The 21,626-nt window shown below is 41.3% G+C and overlaps 1 protein-coding gene across 2 annotated transcripts in view; it reads right to left on the bottom strand.

Moving 5' to 3' along the window:
- Positions 1-21,626, bottom strand: part of RALB (RAS like proto-oncogene B) — a 44,351-nt gene that overhangs the window by 12,313 nt on the left and 10,412 nt on the right. For both annotated transcript variants that reach the window (XM_081814589.1, XM_081814591.1), the window contains one exon: positions 6,966-7,131. In XM_081814589.1, coding sequence (XP_081670715.1) covers positions 6,966-7,079 — 114 coding nt within the window. In that variant the 5' untranslated portion in view covers positions 7,080-7,131. The remainder of the gene's footprint in view (positions 1-6,965; positions 7,132-21,626) is intronic.

Raw genomic sequence — 21,626 nt, 5'->3', positions numbered from 1 at the left:
AAAAATAAATACATATGACGTTAAACATACAAAAAGATGTTCATCCGCACTGAATATAGAGAATGGAAGTTGTTAACTACATGGAGATAGCATTTTTCACCTACCAGACTGGCAAAACCCCACCCCCGGATAACACACTCTGGGGAAAAGGCCCTTTGTACATGGCTGGTGGGAGGAGAATAGTGCAGTCTTTACAGGGATGAATACGGCAAGATCTAAGAACACTGGAGAAGCATTCATCCTGGGTCCCAGCCACCCTGCTTCCAGGAATCTAATCTACAACAACATACAAGGTGATCCCTGTGGCACTGTGTATGACAGCAAATGATTAAGGTGCCCACCGATGGAGCTATAAAAAATGACAAAGAGAACTATGTACAGATACATAAAGATCTCCAGATTATAAGTCTACCTTTTGCACAAGTAAAGTATATGAGAATAAAGGGAGAATAAAGAAATGTGTGTGTGTATCTGTGTGTGTGTGTGTGTATCTTAATAGGTATGTATATGCATATGTATGTGTGTAGGTATTTGCCAAAAAGATACCCTGAAAGGACAAATAAAACAAAATAAATATAAAAGCTGTGAAACAGAAAAACTGTTAGTGCTAAAAAAAAAAAATGAATTAGTGCTGGTTTAGGCGGATATCCACATGCAGAAGAATGAAGTTAGACCCGTATTTCACATCACATACAAAAATTAACTCAAAATGGATCAAGACTGAAAAGTAAGAGCTAAAACCCATAAACTCTAAGAAGAAAACATAGGTGTAAATCTTTATGACCTTGGATTTGGCAATTTGTTCTTAGATAAGACATCAAAAGCACAACTAGGCTTCATCAAAATTTAAAACTTTCATGCTTCAAAGGACACCATCAAGAAAGTGAAAAGATAACCCATAAAATGAGAGAAAATAATTAAAAATCATATATCTAATAAGGGACTTGTATTCCAAATATATAAACACTCTTAAAACTCAACAATAAAAAGACAAATAACCCAATTTAAAAATACACAAAGGACCTGAATAAACATTTCTCCAAAGAAGATACAAATGGCCAATAAGCATATCAAACAAGGCCAAACATCTTTAGTCATTGAGGAAATGCAAATCCGAACCACAATGAGATACCACTTCAATGGCAATGACAATGACAAGTGTCGGCCAGGATAGGGAGAAATTGAAACCTTCATACATTGCTTATAAGATTATAAAATGGTGCAGATGCTATGGAAAACAGTTTTGCAGTTCCCAAAAAGTTATACATACAGTTACCATAAGACCAGCAAGTTTCGTGCCTCAATATATTTATGCAAGAGAATTTAAGACATAGGTCTACACAAAAATTTATACACAAATGATCATAGTGACATTATTCAAAATAGCCAAAGAAGTAGAAACAATCCAAATGTCCATCAATTGATGAATGGATAAACAAAACCTAGCATATCCAGACAATGGAATATTATTCCATGATAAAAAAGAACGAAGTACTGGGGCACCTAGGTGGTTCCGTCAGTTAAGTGTCCAACCCTTGATTTCGGCTCAGGTGATGATCTCAGCATCATGAGATGGAGCCTCACACTGGGTTCCGTGCTGGGTGTGGAGCCTGCTTAAGATTCTCTCTCTCCCTCTCCCCCTCCCCCCACTCGAGCGCATGTGTGAGCGTGTGCTCTCTAATAAATAAGAATCAAAAAAAAAAAAAAAAAAAAGGAAGGGGTGCCTGGGTGGCTCAATCGGTTAAACATCTGCCTTCAACTCAGATCATGATCTCAGGGTCCTGGGATTTAGCTCCACATCGGGCTCCCTGCTCAGTGGGGAGTCTACTTCTCCCTCTCCCTGTCCTGTCATGCCCCCCCTCATGCTCACTCACTCTCTCTCTAATAAATAAAAATCTTAAAAAAAAAAAAGGAACAAAGTACTGATACAAGTTACAACATAGTGAGCTTTCAAGACATTATTCTAAGTTAAAGAAGCCAGATATAAAGACCATATATTATATGATTCAATTTATATGAAATGTCTAGATGGGCAAATCCGTAAGAACAGAAAGTGGTTATCAAGGACCAGGAGTGGAAGCAAGGGAGGCAGCAATGGAGAAAGAAAGACTACTAATATGTAGGGTGTTTTCTTTTCTTTTTTTTTTTTTTTTGAGAAAATTGTTCTAAAATTATATAATGGTGATGGTTGCACGTCTGCGTGAATATATTAAAAAGTCATTGAACTGACTTCTGAATTCACACTTGAAAAGAATGAATATCATGGTATGTGAATTATATCTTAATAATCTGTAATTTAAATTTTTTAAAATTTAGAAATTGAACTGAGATTATCAATTTGAACTTACGGGACCTTTGAAGAATACCCTTAAAAAGAGCCTCATGCTGGGGTGCCTGGGTGGCTCAGTCAGTTAAGCATCCAACTCTTGATTTGGGCTCAGGTCATGATCTCAGGGTTGTGATGGAGGTCTGTGTGGGGTTCTGCCCTCAGCAGGGAGTCTGCTTCTCTCTCTCTCCCCCCAGCCCCACCCCCTCCCCACTCCCACACACCCTCTCCCTCTTTAAAATAAATTTTTAAAAAAAGATTAAAAAAAAAAAAAAAAGAGCCTCATGCTGCCGATTAAAAGCTACTGGTTCTTCAAATGATTTTAAATTTCAAAACAAAAAAGGAAAAAATGTTTAATGTTAGGTTCTTACATTTGTACTAACAGTTATCTTAAAATATACAATATGTGAAAATTGACCTATGCTTCACACAGTGTCCTTTTAACTCCTTTCCAAAGAGACAAATTCATGACCCTCAAAACCCCCACTACCCAGTGCAAATCTCTGAATAACACCATAAAGCATCTCAGTTGCTCATTTCTGAGCTTTCAAGGTTAAAATCAGCAGTAGTTCCAGGGACTCCCTGGACGCAGGAAGTCAGAATGTCCTGATATGACTGCATACCTCTGTGCCAGTGAAAAGTGTGCAGATTATTAGAACGCAGATTACTATCTTGATGTTTCCTTTTTTCCACTAGAAACAGGAAATCCCTAAAGTCTTGGTATCTGTTAAGACGATCCAGGCTCCTGACCTTGCAGGGATGTGTGTGATTCGGTTTCAGATGCCCAAGACACACAAAACTAAGACGAACTTCACAGAGACCCCTTCTTGCGGAGCATGTCTAAGCTGCCTTAGCCAGCCGCTGAGCCACCCGCTAACAGTCTAAAGAGTATGAGGTCAAAGATAAAATAGTTAAGATCTCCCTCCAATTTTTCTCAGAGTCAGGACTTAGGCAAAAATAAACACTTCTGGGACCATTGCTCCTCACATAATCCAAGTTTCATAGCAATTTTGCCATATAAGCTAATTTTTTTTTAAGATTTTATTTATTTGACAGAGAGGAAACATGAGCAGGGGGAGAGGGAGAAGCAGGCTTCCCGCCAAGCAGGGGGCCCGATGTGGGACTCAATCCCAGGACCCCGGGATCATGACCTGAGCCGAAGGCAGACGCTTAACGACTGAGCCACCCAGGTGCCCCTAAGCTAATTTTTTTTAACTTGGGGTAAAGCACTGGCTCAGACTCAGTTTCCTCTTCTGTGAAATCAGGCTTGACTAGCTGATGTCTCAGGCAGGAGTCACCACACTTGGCCATATGTCGGAAGCGCCAGGAGAGCTTCATAAAAAGAAAGATTCCCATCTTCAACTCTAGAAACGTCATCCGGAAGGTGTTTTTTACAAAGGTCTGCCAGGAGATTGTGCGATCATCTAAATTTGGGAATCACTGCTAAGGTTTCTTCAAGCTCCATAATTATGACTGTGGAGCTCTACTGTCCAATACAGTAGCCACTAGCCACATGTCATGGAGCTCAGCAGCCACACGTGTGGACAGTAGAGATACAGAACATTTTCACCAAGGCAGAAGGTTCTATTAGCCAGCACTGTTTTTAGAAAATCAATTAAGGACTTTTCCAAATATACATCACTTCATCTCTATGCTTTCCTTGCTCTGATTTTATGTTACCATTTCTTCAATAACTGCTGCGCCCCAGTCCTCAAATATGTTAGCACATGAAAAAATAGACTAAGATCAAGCCCAGCTTTCCCTAGTTTCTCTGAAGATACTGGGAAAAAGGGACAGATTCTTCTGCGTGCATCTTTTCCCCTCCCTCTTACCATACACACACATACAAACATACATAATAAAAATGCAAATCCCAATTAGACTCTCCACTTTGTCTCGTACAGCATCAGCAGCCCTGCTATTGACAAGACTATCTGCACTGGATAATTTTTTGTCGTAGGATCTCTCCTGTGTGCCGCAGGATGCTTAGCACCATCCCTGGCCTCTACCCACTAGGTGCTAGGAGCACCTGTCCTCTAGTTGGGACACCCAAAAATATCTCCAGACATTGTCAATGATTCCCTGGGGGGACAAAAATCCCCTTCTTCATCTTGATTAACAAGCTACTCCTCTAATCCTGTCTCCATCTTAACTCTGCTCCTCACCCTCTCTTCTTCCCAGACTCTACAGAAGAAAAATAAGGAATTTTTAGTAAGCAAAACATGTTATCAAACAAAAACAAGACTTCCAAAGCCATCTTCAAGACTTGCCTCTCCTCTTTTATGCAAAAATGTTTTGAGTAAATCAAGCAGGTTCCACTAGATTTCCCCACTTTGGCCCCTAGAACAAGATAAAGAGAAGCAAACATCAAAGACAAAGGTTTTTCATTGTAAGATATATGGAGGGAATGACCCAGGAGGAAATCAAGGTTTTGGTCTGAACCTTATTCATCCTTTTTAAGGAAAGAATATAAAATTACACATTTAATACTGGATACAAAAGTGAATATCTAGAGTGAGAAAAGAAATCATAATGCATTATAATTTTTTTTTTAACGGACAACTACTATGGCAAATACTTACCCGACCCTCAGTGAGTCATGCCCTAGTATGATGCTCTCCCCTCAAATACAGAGGAATCTGTGACTGGCTGCTAACCAACAGAATATCACCCCATGATTACATTTCCTTATGTAAGAATCTGTCTTAGCGAACCAGAGAGACATTCCTACTGGCCCTGAAGAAGCAGCTGCCATCGTATGAAGTACCTATGGAAACGGCCTGGTAGCAAGGACCTATGGGCCTCCATCCCACATCTGCAATAAACTGCCAGCACCCAGAGCTTGGAAGAGGACCCAAGCCACAGCTGAGCTCACAGCCAGAGCCGACACTGCTGCAGCCTTGTGGGACCCCGAACAGAGCACCCAGCTAAGCCATGCCAGATCCCTGGAAACTGTAGATAACAAACGTGTTTTGTTTCAGCCTGCTAAATTTGTAAGAATTTGTTACATGGCAATAGAAAACCAATACAAGGGGCGCCTGGGTGGCTCAGTCAGTTAAGGATCTGCCTTCGGCTCAGGTCATGATCTCAGGGTCTGGGATCAAGCCCCGTGTCAGGCTCCCTGCTCAGCGGGAAGTCTGTTTCTCCCTCTCCCTCTGCCTGCTGCTCCCTGTGCTTGTGCTCTCTCTGTCAAATAAATGAAATCTTTAAAAAAAAAAAAAAAAAGAAAGAAAAACAATACAAATACCATTTATATCACAAAATCTAACAAAATAACATATTTTTATTAATTAACTGCCTGGCATCCCTCTAGCATACCTTCCTACTGGTTTGTTTGCCATATACTCTGATTATCTCCCCACTCATGCCAGTGATTCTGTAATACTTCCTATAGCGAATAAAAAACAATTTAGTCTTGTCCTCTAGCATAATCAGTCCAAATTTCTCTTTTCTTGGAAGTTTAGAAGGGTTTTTTTCAGCTTCACAATGACTTGACATTACTAGTCACAAAAGCTATAAGACTATTGTCAGATTTAGGAAACCTCTATTGAACTTCCCTGTAAGAAGCTGTAAGATCTGGAAGAACTTTCCAGACCCTATTTCTAGCTCCATATGTCTCGACCCTTGTTTCTCCTCTGCGGCTCACACATTTTCAGAGCCAGGTACCACAGGACAACAGCCACACCAGGATACACTCCTGGCCCTGTACCCCATGTCACAGTGCCAGGTGAGCCAGCAGAGTAGGCGGTGGGCATATTCCTGGAAGCCGTGCCAAGAGTGGGATGGCTGGTAACAACCACACGCCAAAGTGTGGTCCAAACCACATAAATATATTCCACTAATTCCCAGCTAACCGTATCCCTAATTCCATTTCCCTCAGCTGGATCCCAAAAATGGCCATCACCACTCCAATACCATCCAACGTTAGAGGAAGTTGGACAGAGGGCAAGTCTAGGGAAAACAGATAACAATCTTAACCAACGTGGTTATAGGACTCTTGCTTTCACAAATTTTGTAAAGCACACACCCGTGTAAACAGAATGCAAGCTCTGGTCAGAACGCTCTGCCTGTAGTACCAGCCAATGGCCATCAAGCAGGGACGTTTGTTGCCATGCAAATCAAAACTGTGTTGTCACACTGGATTCGGCACCAGCTCTATTAACCACATTAAGTGATATCAATTTGAGGCAAGAATGGTGTGAGCTTCCCTTTGCTGCACGGGAGAACTAGAGAGAACCGGATGTCTATCACCTGAGGAAAGACTGTCCTATGACAACTTAGCTCTCCCTTTCAATATCTCCCCAAACTGACTGTTACAAAGCTAAGTATCTGACCTGTTCTTTAGAAACAGCCTCCTCCCTTGCTTGTGTCAAAAAGAAAGCTCAAAGCACGATGGAAATCAAGGAAGCAGGGACCCCCTCACAGCCCTAACCACAGTTGAAATTACTTACCAAAAATCAGCCACCCAGGTCTTATGCTGGTTAGACCCCCCAGAAAGCTATTCAGAAACCATGTTAATACAAATTTGCCCCATGATCCTCCATGTTTGTGAGGCAATGAGCACATGGACACAGCTGGAGAAGAGACATTATTACAGCAGACTCGATGATGAAAGCCGTCTGTGCCTGGCGTGTCTTACCTCATCATACATGAACTGAAGCGTCAGGGCCGACTTGCCAACCCCTCCACTGCCAACCATGATCACCTTGTGAAGGGCCAAGGAGCTCTGGCTCTTACTCTTGTTTGTGGCCATCCTGCTGGTTTTCTGTGGTTGCAACACACGAACAGAAGACCTAGTTGAAGAGCTGCCAATGAACAAGACAAAGACTTAGAAGCATTTTGATTTCTACCCAACTAAAATGAAATGAAATCCACATGCACCAGAAAAGCCTAACCCAGAAATTCCGACAGAGAAATAAATCTTCAAGGTTCCACGCAGAGATAAAACAACCCCTCCAACGACCCCACATGTCATGTACCACAGCAGAGCCAGAGAGAAAGCAGGACAGAAAGAGGGAAAAAATGGGTATGCACATCCAACGCCGGTATTGCTGGGTGGGTGGGGGAAGACAACCTGCCACTAGAAATCAATATATTCTCAATATGAAATCAATATATGATTTCATATTGATATATGATATATGAAATCAATATATCCTCAAAAGTGCTTCACTGAGGTGGAGTGACCACAGAGCTCCAAGTCCCACTTTCCACCCCTACTCCAAGTTATCTGGTACCCCAGAGAACACCAGCACTCAGGGACCTCAGCCTCCACCTCTTTATTCTACTTCTCACCTCCCCTTGTACCTCTACCTCCAGCACACACACTCACACAGCCCCCCACACAGGCCATGGAGGTGCTCGGGAAGGGGATGAGTAAATGCAGTTTTTATAATAAGCACCCCTTCGTGGCACATGACAGAGTTAAAAGAAGGAGAACTAAACTATTTTCTCCAAGTGTATTTAAAGTGGTGAACTAAAGTGAGTTAAAATTTCCTATAATAACAATTGATTAGTCAAAATCAGTTTAACATCAGATGTGAGATAAAGGGGCAAGAATCCCTGGAATTAGTGGGAAGACAAAATTTTCCAAATAAGTAAATTTAACAGATACCTGGAACTTATTTTAACCCCAGTGCCAATTTTTATTTTAACTAATGTGTATGGAAAAGCCTATTTCACATATACCACAGGGTAAGGAAAAGGGTATGGGGCTGGGCATCTCATGGTTCATGAGCCTGGGTCTGCCATCAGTGAGCTGTGAGACTTAGAACTATTTGATTTCTCCAAGCCAGTTTTTTATCTGCAAAAACCAACCATCCCTACCTTGCAGGATTCTCCTGAGGATTAAATGAGACAACATATGTGAACGATCTAAGCACAGTACCTAGCACCCAGTAGAAACTAAATAAAGGCTGGTTTCCTTCCTAGCAAATTCTAACTTTTTAAAATTTTAAATTTTTTTCTAATTACAATATGACAGGCTCCTATTTCCATTACTGCTAACCAGGTAACTTGAAAACACCACCACTAGAACAATAAATTAATATACATAGCACACACATAAATCATCCAGGCAAAATAAAATAACATTGCTTTAGATCAGTGGCTTCCATCCTTGGCTGCACAATGGAAATCACTTGGGAGCTTTAAAAACATCCTGATGCGTGGGTGCCACCCCAGAGCCTCTGATGGAATTGGCCTGGCATGCAGCCTAGGCATGGGGACTTCTAAAAGCTTTCCAGGTGATTATAGTGGACATCCAAGGTTGAAAAGTTCTCTTACATGCACAGCTGAGCTCAAAAGAAAGTAAGAAATCCCCATGTAGGGCAAAAACAATCAGGGCAGTAAGAGCTGCTATTCCTGGAGTCCTGAATAGCTGCTGTTCTTGGTAACTTCTGATTTAACAAACACATAGGGCTAGGAGATCAGCTGCCCAGACCAAGTGGGAGTTAGAACTGAGACCTCTTTTCAATTGAGAACTGAGAAGCCAAGGCCCTTGGGGGAACACACCTACAGGTAGAAAATGGACTAGAAAAACATTTGTTGACCAACAGGGGACAATGACAAGGAATTTTGTTTGACTGAGCCCCAGCTGCATGGAAGTGTACCCAGAAAATCTGTGACCACAGCATTTCTCCAAAGCCAAGAAATTAACATAAAAAGCAGTCCCAGGCTGGTCATGGTGCTGGAGCACAAGGCAGAGTGATAAACAAAACCTCTCTGGGAAGACAACATGCAGTAAAACAGAGCAGGATAGTCATAGCTAAAACCCACAGATAGAAGCCCACAATTCCAACCTATGACACACCTAAGAAAATCACCATACACAGGAGTCCACATCCATAACAAGTAGGACTTTTCAGACAACTATTATAAAAAGTATAATTTGAGCATTTTTAAAAAAGCCAAAATCAAAATGTTAGAAAAATGACATTATCAAAAGACCAGGAGTTGAACAAGAACCCCTCTGAATGTCTAAAATATTTTTTTAAGTATTTAAAACAAAAAGTTATAAAACTACAGAAAAGGGAGGGGTGCCTGGGTGGCTCAGTCATTAAGCATATGCCTTCGGCTCAGGTCATGATCCCAAGGTCCTGGGATCGAACCCCGTATCGGGCTCTCTGCTCAGTGGGAAGCCTGCTTCTCCCTCTCCTGCTCCCCCTGCTTGTGTTCCCTCTCTCGCTGTGTCTCTGTCAAATAAATAAATAAAATCTTTAAAAAAAAAAAAAAAAAAAACTATAAAAAGGGGGAAAAAACCTATCATTTTTTCCTCTACCTATCTTTGGCTCATTGCCTGGGGCCCTGCAGATTTAACTGACAAAAAACAGATTAACAGAGAAAAACAAACAGGAGCTTAGTCCTGTGCATCTCACATACACACACAACTCAGTGATGAGTAACTCAAAGGGGCGGTTAGAACTTTGGCTTACATAGCATCTTAACAAAATAATAAATTTCGTAGAGAAGTGACAAGATCAAAAAACAAAGGACTTTGCACTTATAGGGGCAACAAATCGTGGGAAGGCAAATACTATATAGGGGAAACTGATGGATGCTAAGAGCTGGTGAGTATGGTGTGTTATGCACGTTCCCCCAGTGCCTTCTCTAGGCTGGTAAGTTTAGAGCTCTCAAGTGATTCAGAATAGCCCTGCCCTTCCTGGTAGAGAGGGGGAGGCACAGAATTTTATTTTGGTCTTACTTTTCAACTGCCTTCAGCTCAAAATAATCCTATGTCAAAGCGGCATATTTTGGGATAGCATACTCTGAACCCTTTCAATGTTCAATAGAAAATTTAGGAAATAGGGGCTTCTGGCTGGCTCAGTGGAGAATGCGACTCTTGATCTCGGGGCTATGAGTTCGAGCCCCATGTTAGGTGCAGAGATTATTTAAAAATAAAATCTTTAAAAATTAAATAAATTTAGGAAATATCTAAACTATCTTTAAAAGAGAAAAAAATCACTTACGTTTCTGCCAACCAGAGATATTCACTATTAACAGATTTCCTGCCAGTATTCTAATCTATATATTCCTATATTTAAAACCTATTTGAGATCATATTTGTGAACTGTGGCATGTTATCTCTCACGTATTATATCCATCTGTCTTCTTAGAGCAGACTGAACATAATTAAATCTTTCCTTGATGATTTAAGGACCATCCTCAGCATGAGATCAGTTATGTGAGCAGCCTTGGGCTGCTGTGAGTAGAATCGGATGTCTGCTCATTCTGCCCCTTTCCACGGGACCTCAGCTTACTTACTTCCCTATGCCAGGCCTTCTTCCCACTGCTCTTATTCTAATTATGTGCTTTTTAATAAGTGTTCTAAGCAATTAACTAGATAATTAAGCACATTTGAATTGTGACTAAAATAGAATAAATGGGATAAGGCATGGGCCTCCCCAAAAGGCTTCACTTTAGGAAAGTGAAACAGCTTTTGGCCTAATTTCTGGTCCACAAGTGTTTCCCAGAGAGCTCAGGTTGGTGCATGAGGTTAGAACCTCCAGACCATCCATCACACAATTTCTCTGAAGCAACCTTGCTTCTATGAATTATTACAATTGTATGAAAATGGAGAAATAATCTTCCAGGTTGGGATGGGGGAGGCTTTCAAACCCATGTAGACATCTATCTAATTCTGAGCTGTTATTTTCCAAAAACAAAGAAACCATAATAAATGAACTGAAGACTATTCAGCAGGTTTAAAGATATCTGCCAAAGTATCTGTGCTCAAAGCTCAAAAACTGAAACAACCACAGTGGATATTTCCAACCCACATAACCGCTTTGGTCAACTTGACCTGATGAAGGGAAAGATGGGAGAAAGGCAGAAGGGCCAGCCAAATGCCCATCACCAAACCAATCCTGGAAACTGGAAATGCTGACCTCCATGCTCCTGACACTGGAAATAAAAAAACCCTATTTGTTTAAGCCACTGTTAGTCTACATATTGTTGTTGTTTTTTGTTCTTACTTGTACCGAAAGTGTTCCAGAAACCTTCCTGGTTTTTAACTCAAGAAACTCCAAGTCTAGTGATTCGGACAGATTAGTAAACAATCACAGTACAGGAAAAAAAATTCTGTGGCAGAAGAATGATGCAAGGGGTGCTCTGGGAACACAGAGGAGAGACATCTAAATCAGACTAGAAGGTCAGGGAAATTCTCCTGAAGGGAGCAACATAGGAACTGGGATTTGAAAGAGCCTACTCAATAAAGAGAGGAAAAGAAATAACAGGAAGAAAACAAATCAGCACGGTTTAGGAAGTGCGCGTTGATGATTTAATGTTTGTAACTGATATGCCTAGCCAATAAATGTGTTCTTAAAAAATAATACAAGTATCCTTTTTTCCCAACATTTTGTTATGAAAAGTTTCGACCTTTCAGCAAAGTTGAACGAACTGCACAGCGAGTCCATATACCTGCCACCTGGACTTTCCAATGAGCGTTTTTTTCCATTTGCTTTACCACAAAACCCCGCCATCTGGCATCCCTCTCCCTACCCATCAGTCCATCTTATTTTTTGATGAATTTCCATGGAAGCTATAGACATCAGTACACTTCATCCCTGACTTTGGCAGAGACATCATTTTTTTACAAAGCAATCATATCCCCCCGCCCCCCCACTGCCTTCACTAACAATTTCAGAACTCTCTCTAAGGGGTTAGCAATCCTCCTAAATCACTTCAACAAACTATTTGGGTTTGTGGCCAATACATGAAGCCACAATGCAGACCTTTCATGAGGGGAATTCAGGCCCGTAACACCAAGTCGTGGCATGGCGCTCTCTCAGTCAGAAGTCTTTTACAGGGGACTTGAGAAACATACCAGTGAACACCCTTTAGTAGGTCTCTACTTACTAACAAGAAACTTCATTTTTGTCCAAAAAACATTTAGGTACTACTTTGTGCCAAGCCGTGGGTCTCTGCCCTTAGAAAATGTAATCCCCTAAGGTGAGACATACAACTAAAGCATCTTAATATAATTTCCCCCATGCAATGATGAAGATGTACAAGGTATGATGGAAAGAATAATGAACCCTGGGGAAAGAGAATCAGGAAAGGCTTCAGAATTGAAAGAATTCACTCAACAGATGGGGGTGAGAGAGGGGAGCTTTCCATGCATAATTGAGAACACACAGTAAGGAACAAAGGCATGAAACATCATAGCGGGTACCAGGTATGTGGTGGGGAAGTGACTGGGTGAGGAGTCTCCCAAGAGAGACATGTTCATCTACAAATGGGCCTAAGATGCCATCTTAAGAAACCTCCCCCGGAGGAAATGAGAAGCCATTGCAAGGTGTGTCCTTCACCCAGTCAGTGTGTAAGGCATTGGATCAATAAGAATAAGCACACACATTCCCATAGAGAAAAATGACCCACTCCAAACTAAAAAAGCTTCATTCAGATGGTTGGGCAGGGAGGAAAGGGTTTAAGTGCTTTTTCTATGTCGTGTTCTATGATACATTAATATGAAATAGGACTCTCTACCACTCAGCATTAATTCAAAGACCAGAACCCATTCACTTGCAAGGTAAAGTTTTTATAGCAAATCACAATATATAAACCACACAAATGCATGTTAGGAGGAAGGAGTGATTTCTAGTGAACCTTAGTCCCATAGGCTAATATAATCATTAGTCTTTTGTTAAACTGAGGCTAGCAGAAAATGAGTTGGTAGGTAGAGTCAAAATGCCACCTTGTCTGTATCACAGGGTTGTCAAGAAAATCAAATGAGGGGGCCCTGGGTGGCTCTATCGTTAAGCGTCTGCCTTCGGCTCAGGTCATGATCCCCGGGTCCTGGGATCGAGCCCTGCATCGGGCTCCCTGCTTGGCAGAGAGCCTGCTTCTCCCTCTCCCACTCCCCCTGCTTGTGTTCCCTCTCTCACTGTCTCTCTCTCTCTGTCAAATAAATAAAATCTTTAAAAAAAAAAAAAGGAAAATCAAATGAGAATTTGAAAATGCAGAGGAAAACTTACTCCTCCAGGCGCCCTCATAAAATTCAAGTGTCCCAGGTAATATGGCCCACAAAAGCACATGGGAAACTCTCAAACACTGTACACAGGCAAAGAATTGCACTCAATACTTTTTTTCCAGACAATATAACTTAAAGGCAACCTAGATATATACTTCAGTCTCTCAAAAAATTATCCATGTTTTTTTATTTAAATTCAATTAGCCAACATATAGTACATTTGATATAATGTTCAATGATTCATCAGTTGCCTATAACACCCAGTGCTCATCACATCACGTGCCCTCTTTAATGCCCATCACCCAGTTACCCCATCCCCATCCCCCTCCCTTTCCACAACCCTCAGTTTGTTTCCCCGGAGTCAAGAGTCTCTCATGGTTTGTCTCATGTCTTTAATCCATTAAATAACAATCAAGAAGGAGAACAATCCTAAATCTGGGACAATTTAAGCACCAAAGTAATCAAGGACAGTAATAAAAACAGACCATTGAAAAATTAGGAATTCGTGAATCCATACCTAGGATAAGTATTAAGTAAACAAGGGAAGAGGCAGGGCTCTTGCTTCCAGCAGAACGTCAAAGGCAGACTGATAAATGTAGAGGGTGCTGAGTTGGAATTCAACATTTTGTAACTATCACAGTAAAGACTGGTTCACGCAAGAATCATTAATAGAAATCTAAAGGGGAGATCTGGATGAGGAACAGGATATTTGCATGGTCTTAAAGTGTCTCCATACATTACTTATGAATCAGAATCTGCATTTAAACAAGCAGCACCGTTTACGTGTCGAGGCAAATCCCAAATTATTCATACCACTTCCTGTTACAATCCAAATTCAGCACAATCTGATCTAAATTAGGGTCATGAAGCACCCTCCCAAAAAACACCAGCGCTTTCAAATATGAAGTAACACAGGAAACAGATGGACTGCAGGGATTGTAATGAAAAAGTAAAACGCGATTACACTGTCTACTCAGTAGACGTCATTTCCACTATATTGAAAATCGACATGGAATCGTATTTTTTAGCATCTAACACCAAATTACTCAATAGTTGTAACCAAATAATCAAGCTGAGGGACCGTACACAAGTGCGCCGGTGTGTGGTGACAGCACCTCACTTCCTGCGTTGAAGCCCAATATCACTGTCATCCTAATGACACCCAAACTTGTGGTTATCGAACAGTCTCACAGGCACACCTGGGAGGGGGAGATACTGGTTTACTCCTATGTATGTTGCCAGGATCTAGAACTCCGACCTCCAGTGGATTAGAGACCTAGAACCGCCCAGAGGATAAAGAAAGGAATGAATGAATAATGAGGGAAGCGTTTTAAGAAATGAAAACAAGGATACATTTTAAACGATTTTCCATGACACGTACTATGCCACACTTCTCATCAATGTTCCATGAAGGAAACAGTGTCTTGAGTGTTCTATTGTGAACACTGATTCTAGAAGATACAGCATTAAAATAGCAGCCCTCCCCAGAGGTTCTTTTTATGGCTTAATAATAAATGCTGTGAGCTACAAAAGTAATAGTAATTTAAAAATAAATCTGCACACACGCAGACACACCCTCAGGAGCCAAGATGAAGACACTGGTCAAAGACGGACAATTAAAGATCAGTAAAGATAGTAACTGCAATGGATTGAAATAGATCGAATTTGTTCACAATACTTTGCACCTTATTGGTCACCTTTGGAGGACTAGGAAAACAACTCATTATTTTGAAAATTGGTAAATACAGGGAAAGAATTAAAAAACGCATCGTGCTTCTCCTATACACGGTACTGTCGGATGACTAAATACAGCCGTTTCTTGAACAACATGGGGGCGCTGGGGCACCGACCCTCCCGCACAATCGAAACTCTACGTATAACTTTTGACTCCCCAAAAACTTTACTACCAATAGCTTACTATTGACTAGAGCCTTACCAATAACATGAACACTCAAGTAACACATATTTCATATGTTATATGTATTCCATACTGTATTCTTAAAATAAAGCTAGAGAAAATATTAAGAAAATCATAAGGAAGAGAAAATACATTTACAGCACTGTACTGTATTTATGGAGAAAAATCCACATATAAGTGGACCTGCGCAGTTCAGACCCGTGTTGTTGAAGGGTCAACTGTAACAGATGAAGCAACGCTTCCCTTCACAAAATCTTCTAACAAATCAAGGAATGACAGAACTTGGGCTATCACCATTTTGCAATTCCTCACGGATTAAGAAAATCTAGGCTCTAAGCATCAAAGGCTGCTAACATTACCAAAAAAAAAAAAAAAATGACAACTTGACATTACGAGCACCTTGAAAAAGACAACCATCAATGATGTAGTCTTGTGAAGAAAGCATCTATACCTAACTGCTGACTTATGGGAAACACAGGAGACAGGAATATGGTGAGCATCACCACAGAGACACACCATCAGCAACATAAAATCTGGAGGAAGCTCTATGGAATAAGCCACCCAGTTTCTTCAACAAATAAATTGCAAGAAGAGAGACAGAGAGGGAACCTATAAATTACAAGAACTAAGAGACATAAAGTGAGCAAAACATACGGACTTCAGTTTGGATCCTAAACACATAAGAAAACTGGGGAATCTGAATGTTGACTGGATTTGATAATATTAAGGAAATATTATTTTGAAACATTTCAAGTAACTTAATGTAACCTCATTACAAATAAAGTGAAATGACATAAGGAATTTGCTTCAGTTATCAAGGGGGAAGGGAGTTGGGATACAGATGAAATAAGACTGGCCATGAATTGATAATTATCAAAGCTGACTGATGGGTATAAGGTAGCGGGTTACACTGTTCTCTGCACTTTCATACATGCTTGAAAATGTCCACACTGTAAAATTTATAGAAAACAACGACAGAAATTTAGGTGCCTGGGTCCCACTCCCATAGAGATTCTAATTTAGGGACATGGTGCTCTGACACTTAGCTTTCTTAGGCTCTCCAGATGACTCCAATTCATGCCCAGCTTTGAAAACCATTCCGCTGGACCTGAAACTCTTTGAGAACAGATTCTATCTTTTTTAACCACTGTTTCACTCATGACCTACCACAGAAAACACACTTAAATATTAACTGAATTCACTAACTAAGGTCGGAGCCATTTTCTCCCCTTAATTCTGTAAGTAGAACACGCATCAGGATGGCACCATGAACCTACCTTCAAATGAAATTCTTATTTTCTATTAGTCAACAGTCTTACAATGAACACTCTCCTATCACCTTTGTTTTTGCAAGGGCCATGCTACGTTGCCATCTTAAGAAAACTGATACACTTTTCACAATCCGATTCAAAAATTTTTGTGAGTTTTCAAAAAAAAATTTTCATATGAGTTTTCTAGTATCTGGGTGGTGATGACAAAATATAATCAATCTAATGTCATCCCTAGAGGCATTTAGTTTTCAGTCAGTCCACAAGTGAATATTTTCCTCTTCCTATTTCCTTCCTAAATACAGACCCTTTTTCACACTACAGTCTCCTATCGATCTCCTGTTCTTCAAATTCAAGTACAATAATTTCCATAAATTCACTCTATGGTTTTAAAGTCTTCAGAAATAGGTGAGCCCTGGGTAAATTAGAAAGAATTTTTTTAAAAGATTGTCTGTCTTGGGAAAGCATAGAATTTTACCAAAGATAGGACAAAATAATGAAGACTTAAAATGATAGACTCACTTCAAATAATGAAACACATTTAAAGAAACAAAGTGATTCTGATTTGGGGCACCTGGGTGGCTCAGTAGTTGTTAAGCGTCTGCCTTCGGCTCAGGTCATGGTCCCAGAGTCCTGGGATCGAGCCCTGAATCGGGCTCCCTGCTCAGCAGGAAGCCTGCTTCTCCCTCTCCCACTCCCCCTGCTTGTGTTCCCTCTCTCACTGTGTCTCTCCCTGTCAAATAAATAAATAAAATCTTTAAAAAAAAAAAAAAGTGATTCTGATTTGAAAATGTGTTCTTAGATTTTCACAAGTTAGAACAGAACAGAAACTCTAGAAACCAGGAAATATTTTTTTAAATACTTCACCAAATTCTATCAATATCTAAATTTTTATTTTTATTAAATCAGGTTTGGAAGATTGTTGGTACATCTGTAGCAACTTTTTGCAATCCTAGCTTGAATCATCCATAAAAACAAACGGATAAGCCATGTTACATCCTGAGTTCCAGCTGAAATGCTTAGTTTTGATGGGCATAGTCACAGGACTGAATTATGACAAAGGCTTCTATGAAGTCTTCCAGCTCTCCTCCAAGATAAAAAAGCAGAGGACTACTTAAAGTATGTTAACTATATTAAGAATAATGGGCCCTTTTGGCAAACGTACATCAGTAAAAATGAGTTTAAAAAGATTTCACCAAATAACACACAACTTTATCCAAATACATAACTTAAGGTATTTACTGTCTGCCTAGCATCTCTTTTCTAGAAACTGCTCCCCTCCATCATCCACGTGGTTATTACAGGACCAGAGAGAGGGGTGAGGAAGATAAGACATGCCAGGTTAGTAGGTGGCCCCATCCCCTGGGACAAACCGACTGATCCCAAGGAGGGCGCCGGCCCCAAGCTAGGGAATGGGTACAAAACTGAGCAGCTAGGCCCATGACAGCTACAGCTGGGACCAGGAGCCCCCAGCAGAAGTAAGAGAGCAGCAGCCCTCCGGTGGCCCTTTGGACAATGCATTGCCCTTCCCAGAAGAAGCACCTGTTGATTGCTGCGATTTAGGAATGTCAAACTTGTGATTCTTTAAGAAATGCCAGAAATGTGGAATTTTATGTACAATCTCCCTTTTTAAATGTTAATAATTAAATGAGTTTTTAAAAGCACTGTGAGCAAACAAAGAATGTCTACAGGCCACTCATTTTTGCAAACTGGCAGCTATGTGTTTTGGCCAAGCAGCAAAAGCCGATCTACAGCAAGAAGGAAAGACAAAGCCAGCACATGGGGAGGAAACACAGGGATCATCTTGGCAGCATTCAGGGGGCTGGTTCCAGAGGCTCCTGAGTCCCAGCCGCATCCTTGGCCCCTTCCTGGGCTTGCTTTTTCATCTTTCCGCTGAGTCAGTGACATGTACTGGTGTCCACCCAATAAATTCCCCTTTGTGGTGTGAGCTCATATACCTTACGTTACTATCACTTCCAACCAAGAGAGTCCCAACTGGCTATACGTAATGGCTTTGAAATACACATACAATTCAAGTCCAAGGAATCGGACCCAGGCAGGGCCAGAGGGAAAATATAATGACACAGAAATACTTCATTCTGCATGAATAAAGCATGAGCTCTACAAACAGCAATTCCAGCTGAAGGTGCTTCCAGGGAATTCAAATATTCTGCCCCCTTACAGGATTAGAACTCTTGTCCACAATGAAAGAAACCCCAACTGAAAGGAGCTTAAGCAAAACAATGATTTATTGGCTCACATAACCGCGTGTCCGAGAATAAAGCCTGCTCCAGGGGCTCAGATGGAGTCTCCAGAACCCACTTGCTCTTCCCCCATCCCTAGGCTCCACCTCTCCCACTTCTCCACCTACTACTCTGCCCGCCTCACCCCCTCCCAACCCGGAGCCTTTTCACGGTTGACAACCGGATTCCTTCTCCTATAACTTTCAACTTAAATGTCACTTCCTCGGAGAGGCCTCCCAGGATCCCCGCACCTCAGGTAGACCCTCTCATCCTCCACGTCGGCCCCTTGGCTTCTTTCACTGCACTGATCACAACTTGCAATTCCTTTCATTTTCTGCTTATGGGCTTTTCCCTTATTTCTTCCATTATTAAGGATCCATGAGGCGGGGCTCCAGGTCTGCCCTTTGCCCTCTTATGCTCTTGTACGGTAGGAATATTTCCCTTTTATCACATAAACCGTGCTGCAGCCTAAAGAACATAAAGTTGACCCAAACTATGGTCATCATAAAATCTAGAATGCTGTGTAAACTTAACACCTGGATTCACCCATATCTTATTTCCATTACTTATGGCCAAACACCTAAAAAGTTTAAGCCATCATTTCCTTGTTTCACAAGCCAAGTTGGGCAAATGGATGACATGAATTTCTATTTTTTAAGCTTTATGGATTTATCACTAATGACTTTGACTCTCTTAAGGTTGTCATTTAAATATGTATTTGAACTTATTATGGGGTTGTCATTATTAATTATAACACAGGCCCTTAAAACAGAGACTTCCAGATCATCAAATAAAGTAAGTTTATTTATTAAACAAGTTTCAGAGTAAACAAAAAATTGTCTTGGGGTCTGGTATTTCAATACAATAGGCCAACTCCCCACGGTTATACCAAGGACACTATAAAAATGAGGGCAACCTAGTACTCATAAGAATCCCATCGTTTCACCCACTGATGTAAATAAGGATATCTGAGAGGATTTTTGAACATTTGGTACTCAATTGGCAGTGCCTTTTCAGACTGACCATCTCTCCTAGGACTTTACATTCTGAGAAAGGGGCACAGGCCCTTACAGGGACAAGCACAACGTGATGGGCTAAGCGACCGGAATAACATGTGACGTGGCTCAGAGCCCCTCAGCTCCAGGTACTGCTGGTCACCTGGTAAAGAATGTGTATCGGTTAGCGAACAATCTCTCCACAGACAAACTCACTAGGGCTGCTGCTGAACCTCTGCTAAATCTTTCTATTAAATGAAGACACTCAGTCTTGACTTCTCGATTTGGTAAACTTGTGTTTTCTTACTGCTTTTCATTGACTAGGGCCCTCCAGCCGTGAGAGTCCCGGGAAGACACAACTGAAGTCATCAGAGTTCTCCGCGTTTCTCTTTCTGTGTGCTCAGCCTTGCCGACACATACTTACTTAAAGAAGGAAACTCGGGTGCCTGGGTGGCTCAGATGGTTAAGCGTCTGCCTTCGGCTCAGGTCATGATCCCAGGGTCCTGGGATCGAGTCCCGCATCGGGCTCTCTGCTCCTTGGGAGCCTGCTTCTCCCTCTGCCTCTCTCTCTCTCTCTGTGTCTCTCATGAATAAATAAATAAAATCTTTAAAAAAAAAAAAAAAAAGAAGGAAACTCAATTTTCCCTCCCCTTGTACAACTGCTATTGTCATTAGCACCAGCGGATAGAATATTTTTATACTGTCGTACACATATGACTCAGTTTCCAGGTCTATAAAAATAAGGAAGTTGAATTCAATGATCTAAGTTCCTTTCCAGTCTTTTGCTGGTTTTTTCTGAAACTGAATCTGCAAAACAACTTCAATTAGTGCTCCCGGGTGCCTAAGGAAATTTGTTTTAGGTCTTTCTGCTCCCTAATGAATATCTCTTTGTATGTTCTCCCGCCAAAACACACACACACCTAAATGAACAAAAGTTAAATTAACTAAAACAAAAACCAGAAGGCTCTGACGTCACTCACCATAAGCACTCTGCTTCTAGTTTGTACCCTTATGCACATGTCATTCCCTCTGCCAGGACCGCCGTCCTTCCTCCTGTTCAAGGATCGCCCGTAATTTAACAGTCTAAATACTTCCGCCGCCACTTTCCTAGATCTCCCCCAGCGTGGCTGACCCTCTCATAAGTGGGGCCCCGTGCCTGCCGATAAGGCTACTGTTGCATGGAAATAAACCGGTCATTTCCTCTTAGGTGAGGTCTGTCTCTCCTACCACACGGAGGGCTGCCCATTCATCTTTGTGTGCTCAGCGTGCCTGGTACTTAGGAGACGCTCAGTACTTGGAAAAAGTAACCGAGTTCTCCATCTGGGTTGAGAGATCTGGTCTTAAGAGGATATTTGGTAACTGGCAAACTTTGAAAAGTTAATTCATTTCTATGATGACTTTCCTGAACTACAAAGCAACTGAACTACAGTGGGAGGTAATTTGCAAGCTCTGATTTTTTTTTTTTTTTTAAGTATACAGTTGTTTCTGAAATAAAGCCCTCTCCCACTATACCCTCAGCCCCAATGGAATCTGGGAATTTCACTGGCCTTGGAGAGGTCTACCAATGTATACAGACTCCAGTTCCTTCCACCTGCAAAGGCCGCCTCAGAGACATTAGGACCGCTTTATCTCAGGCGCCTGGGTGGCTCAGTCAGTTAAGCGTCTGCCCACGGCTCGGGTCATGATCCCAGGGTCCTGGGATCAAGTCCCGCATCAGGCTCCCTGCTCAGCAGGGAGTCGGCTTCTCCCCCGCTCGTGCTCATGCTCTCTCTCTCTCTCTCTCTCAAAAATAAATAAATAAATCTTTTAAAAAAAATAGAACCACTTTATCTCTCAGTAGCTGAAGGTCAAATTTGGAACTAGCACGCACGTCCCTGTTCTGAATTACTTATCCAAATACAATCCAG

The sequence above is a fragment of the Leptonychotes weddellii genome, chromosome 3 (genome assembly GCF_054177405.1).
Source record: "Leptonychotes weddellii isolate Sample4059 chromosome 3, ASM5417740v2, whole genome shotgun sequence".
Lineage (NCBI taxonomy): Eukaryota > Metazoa > Chordata > Mammalia > Carnivora > Phocidae > Leptonychotes > Leptonychotes weddellii.
The sequence above is the reverse complement of the archived record's forward strand: the minus strand, read 5'-3'. Positions and strand labels throughout refer to the sequence as shown.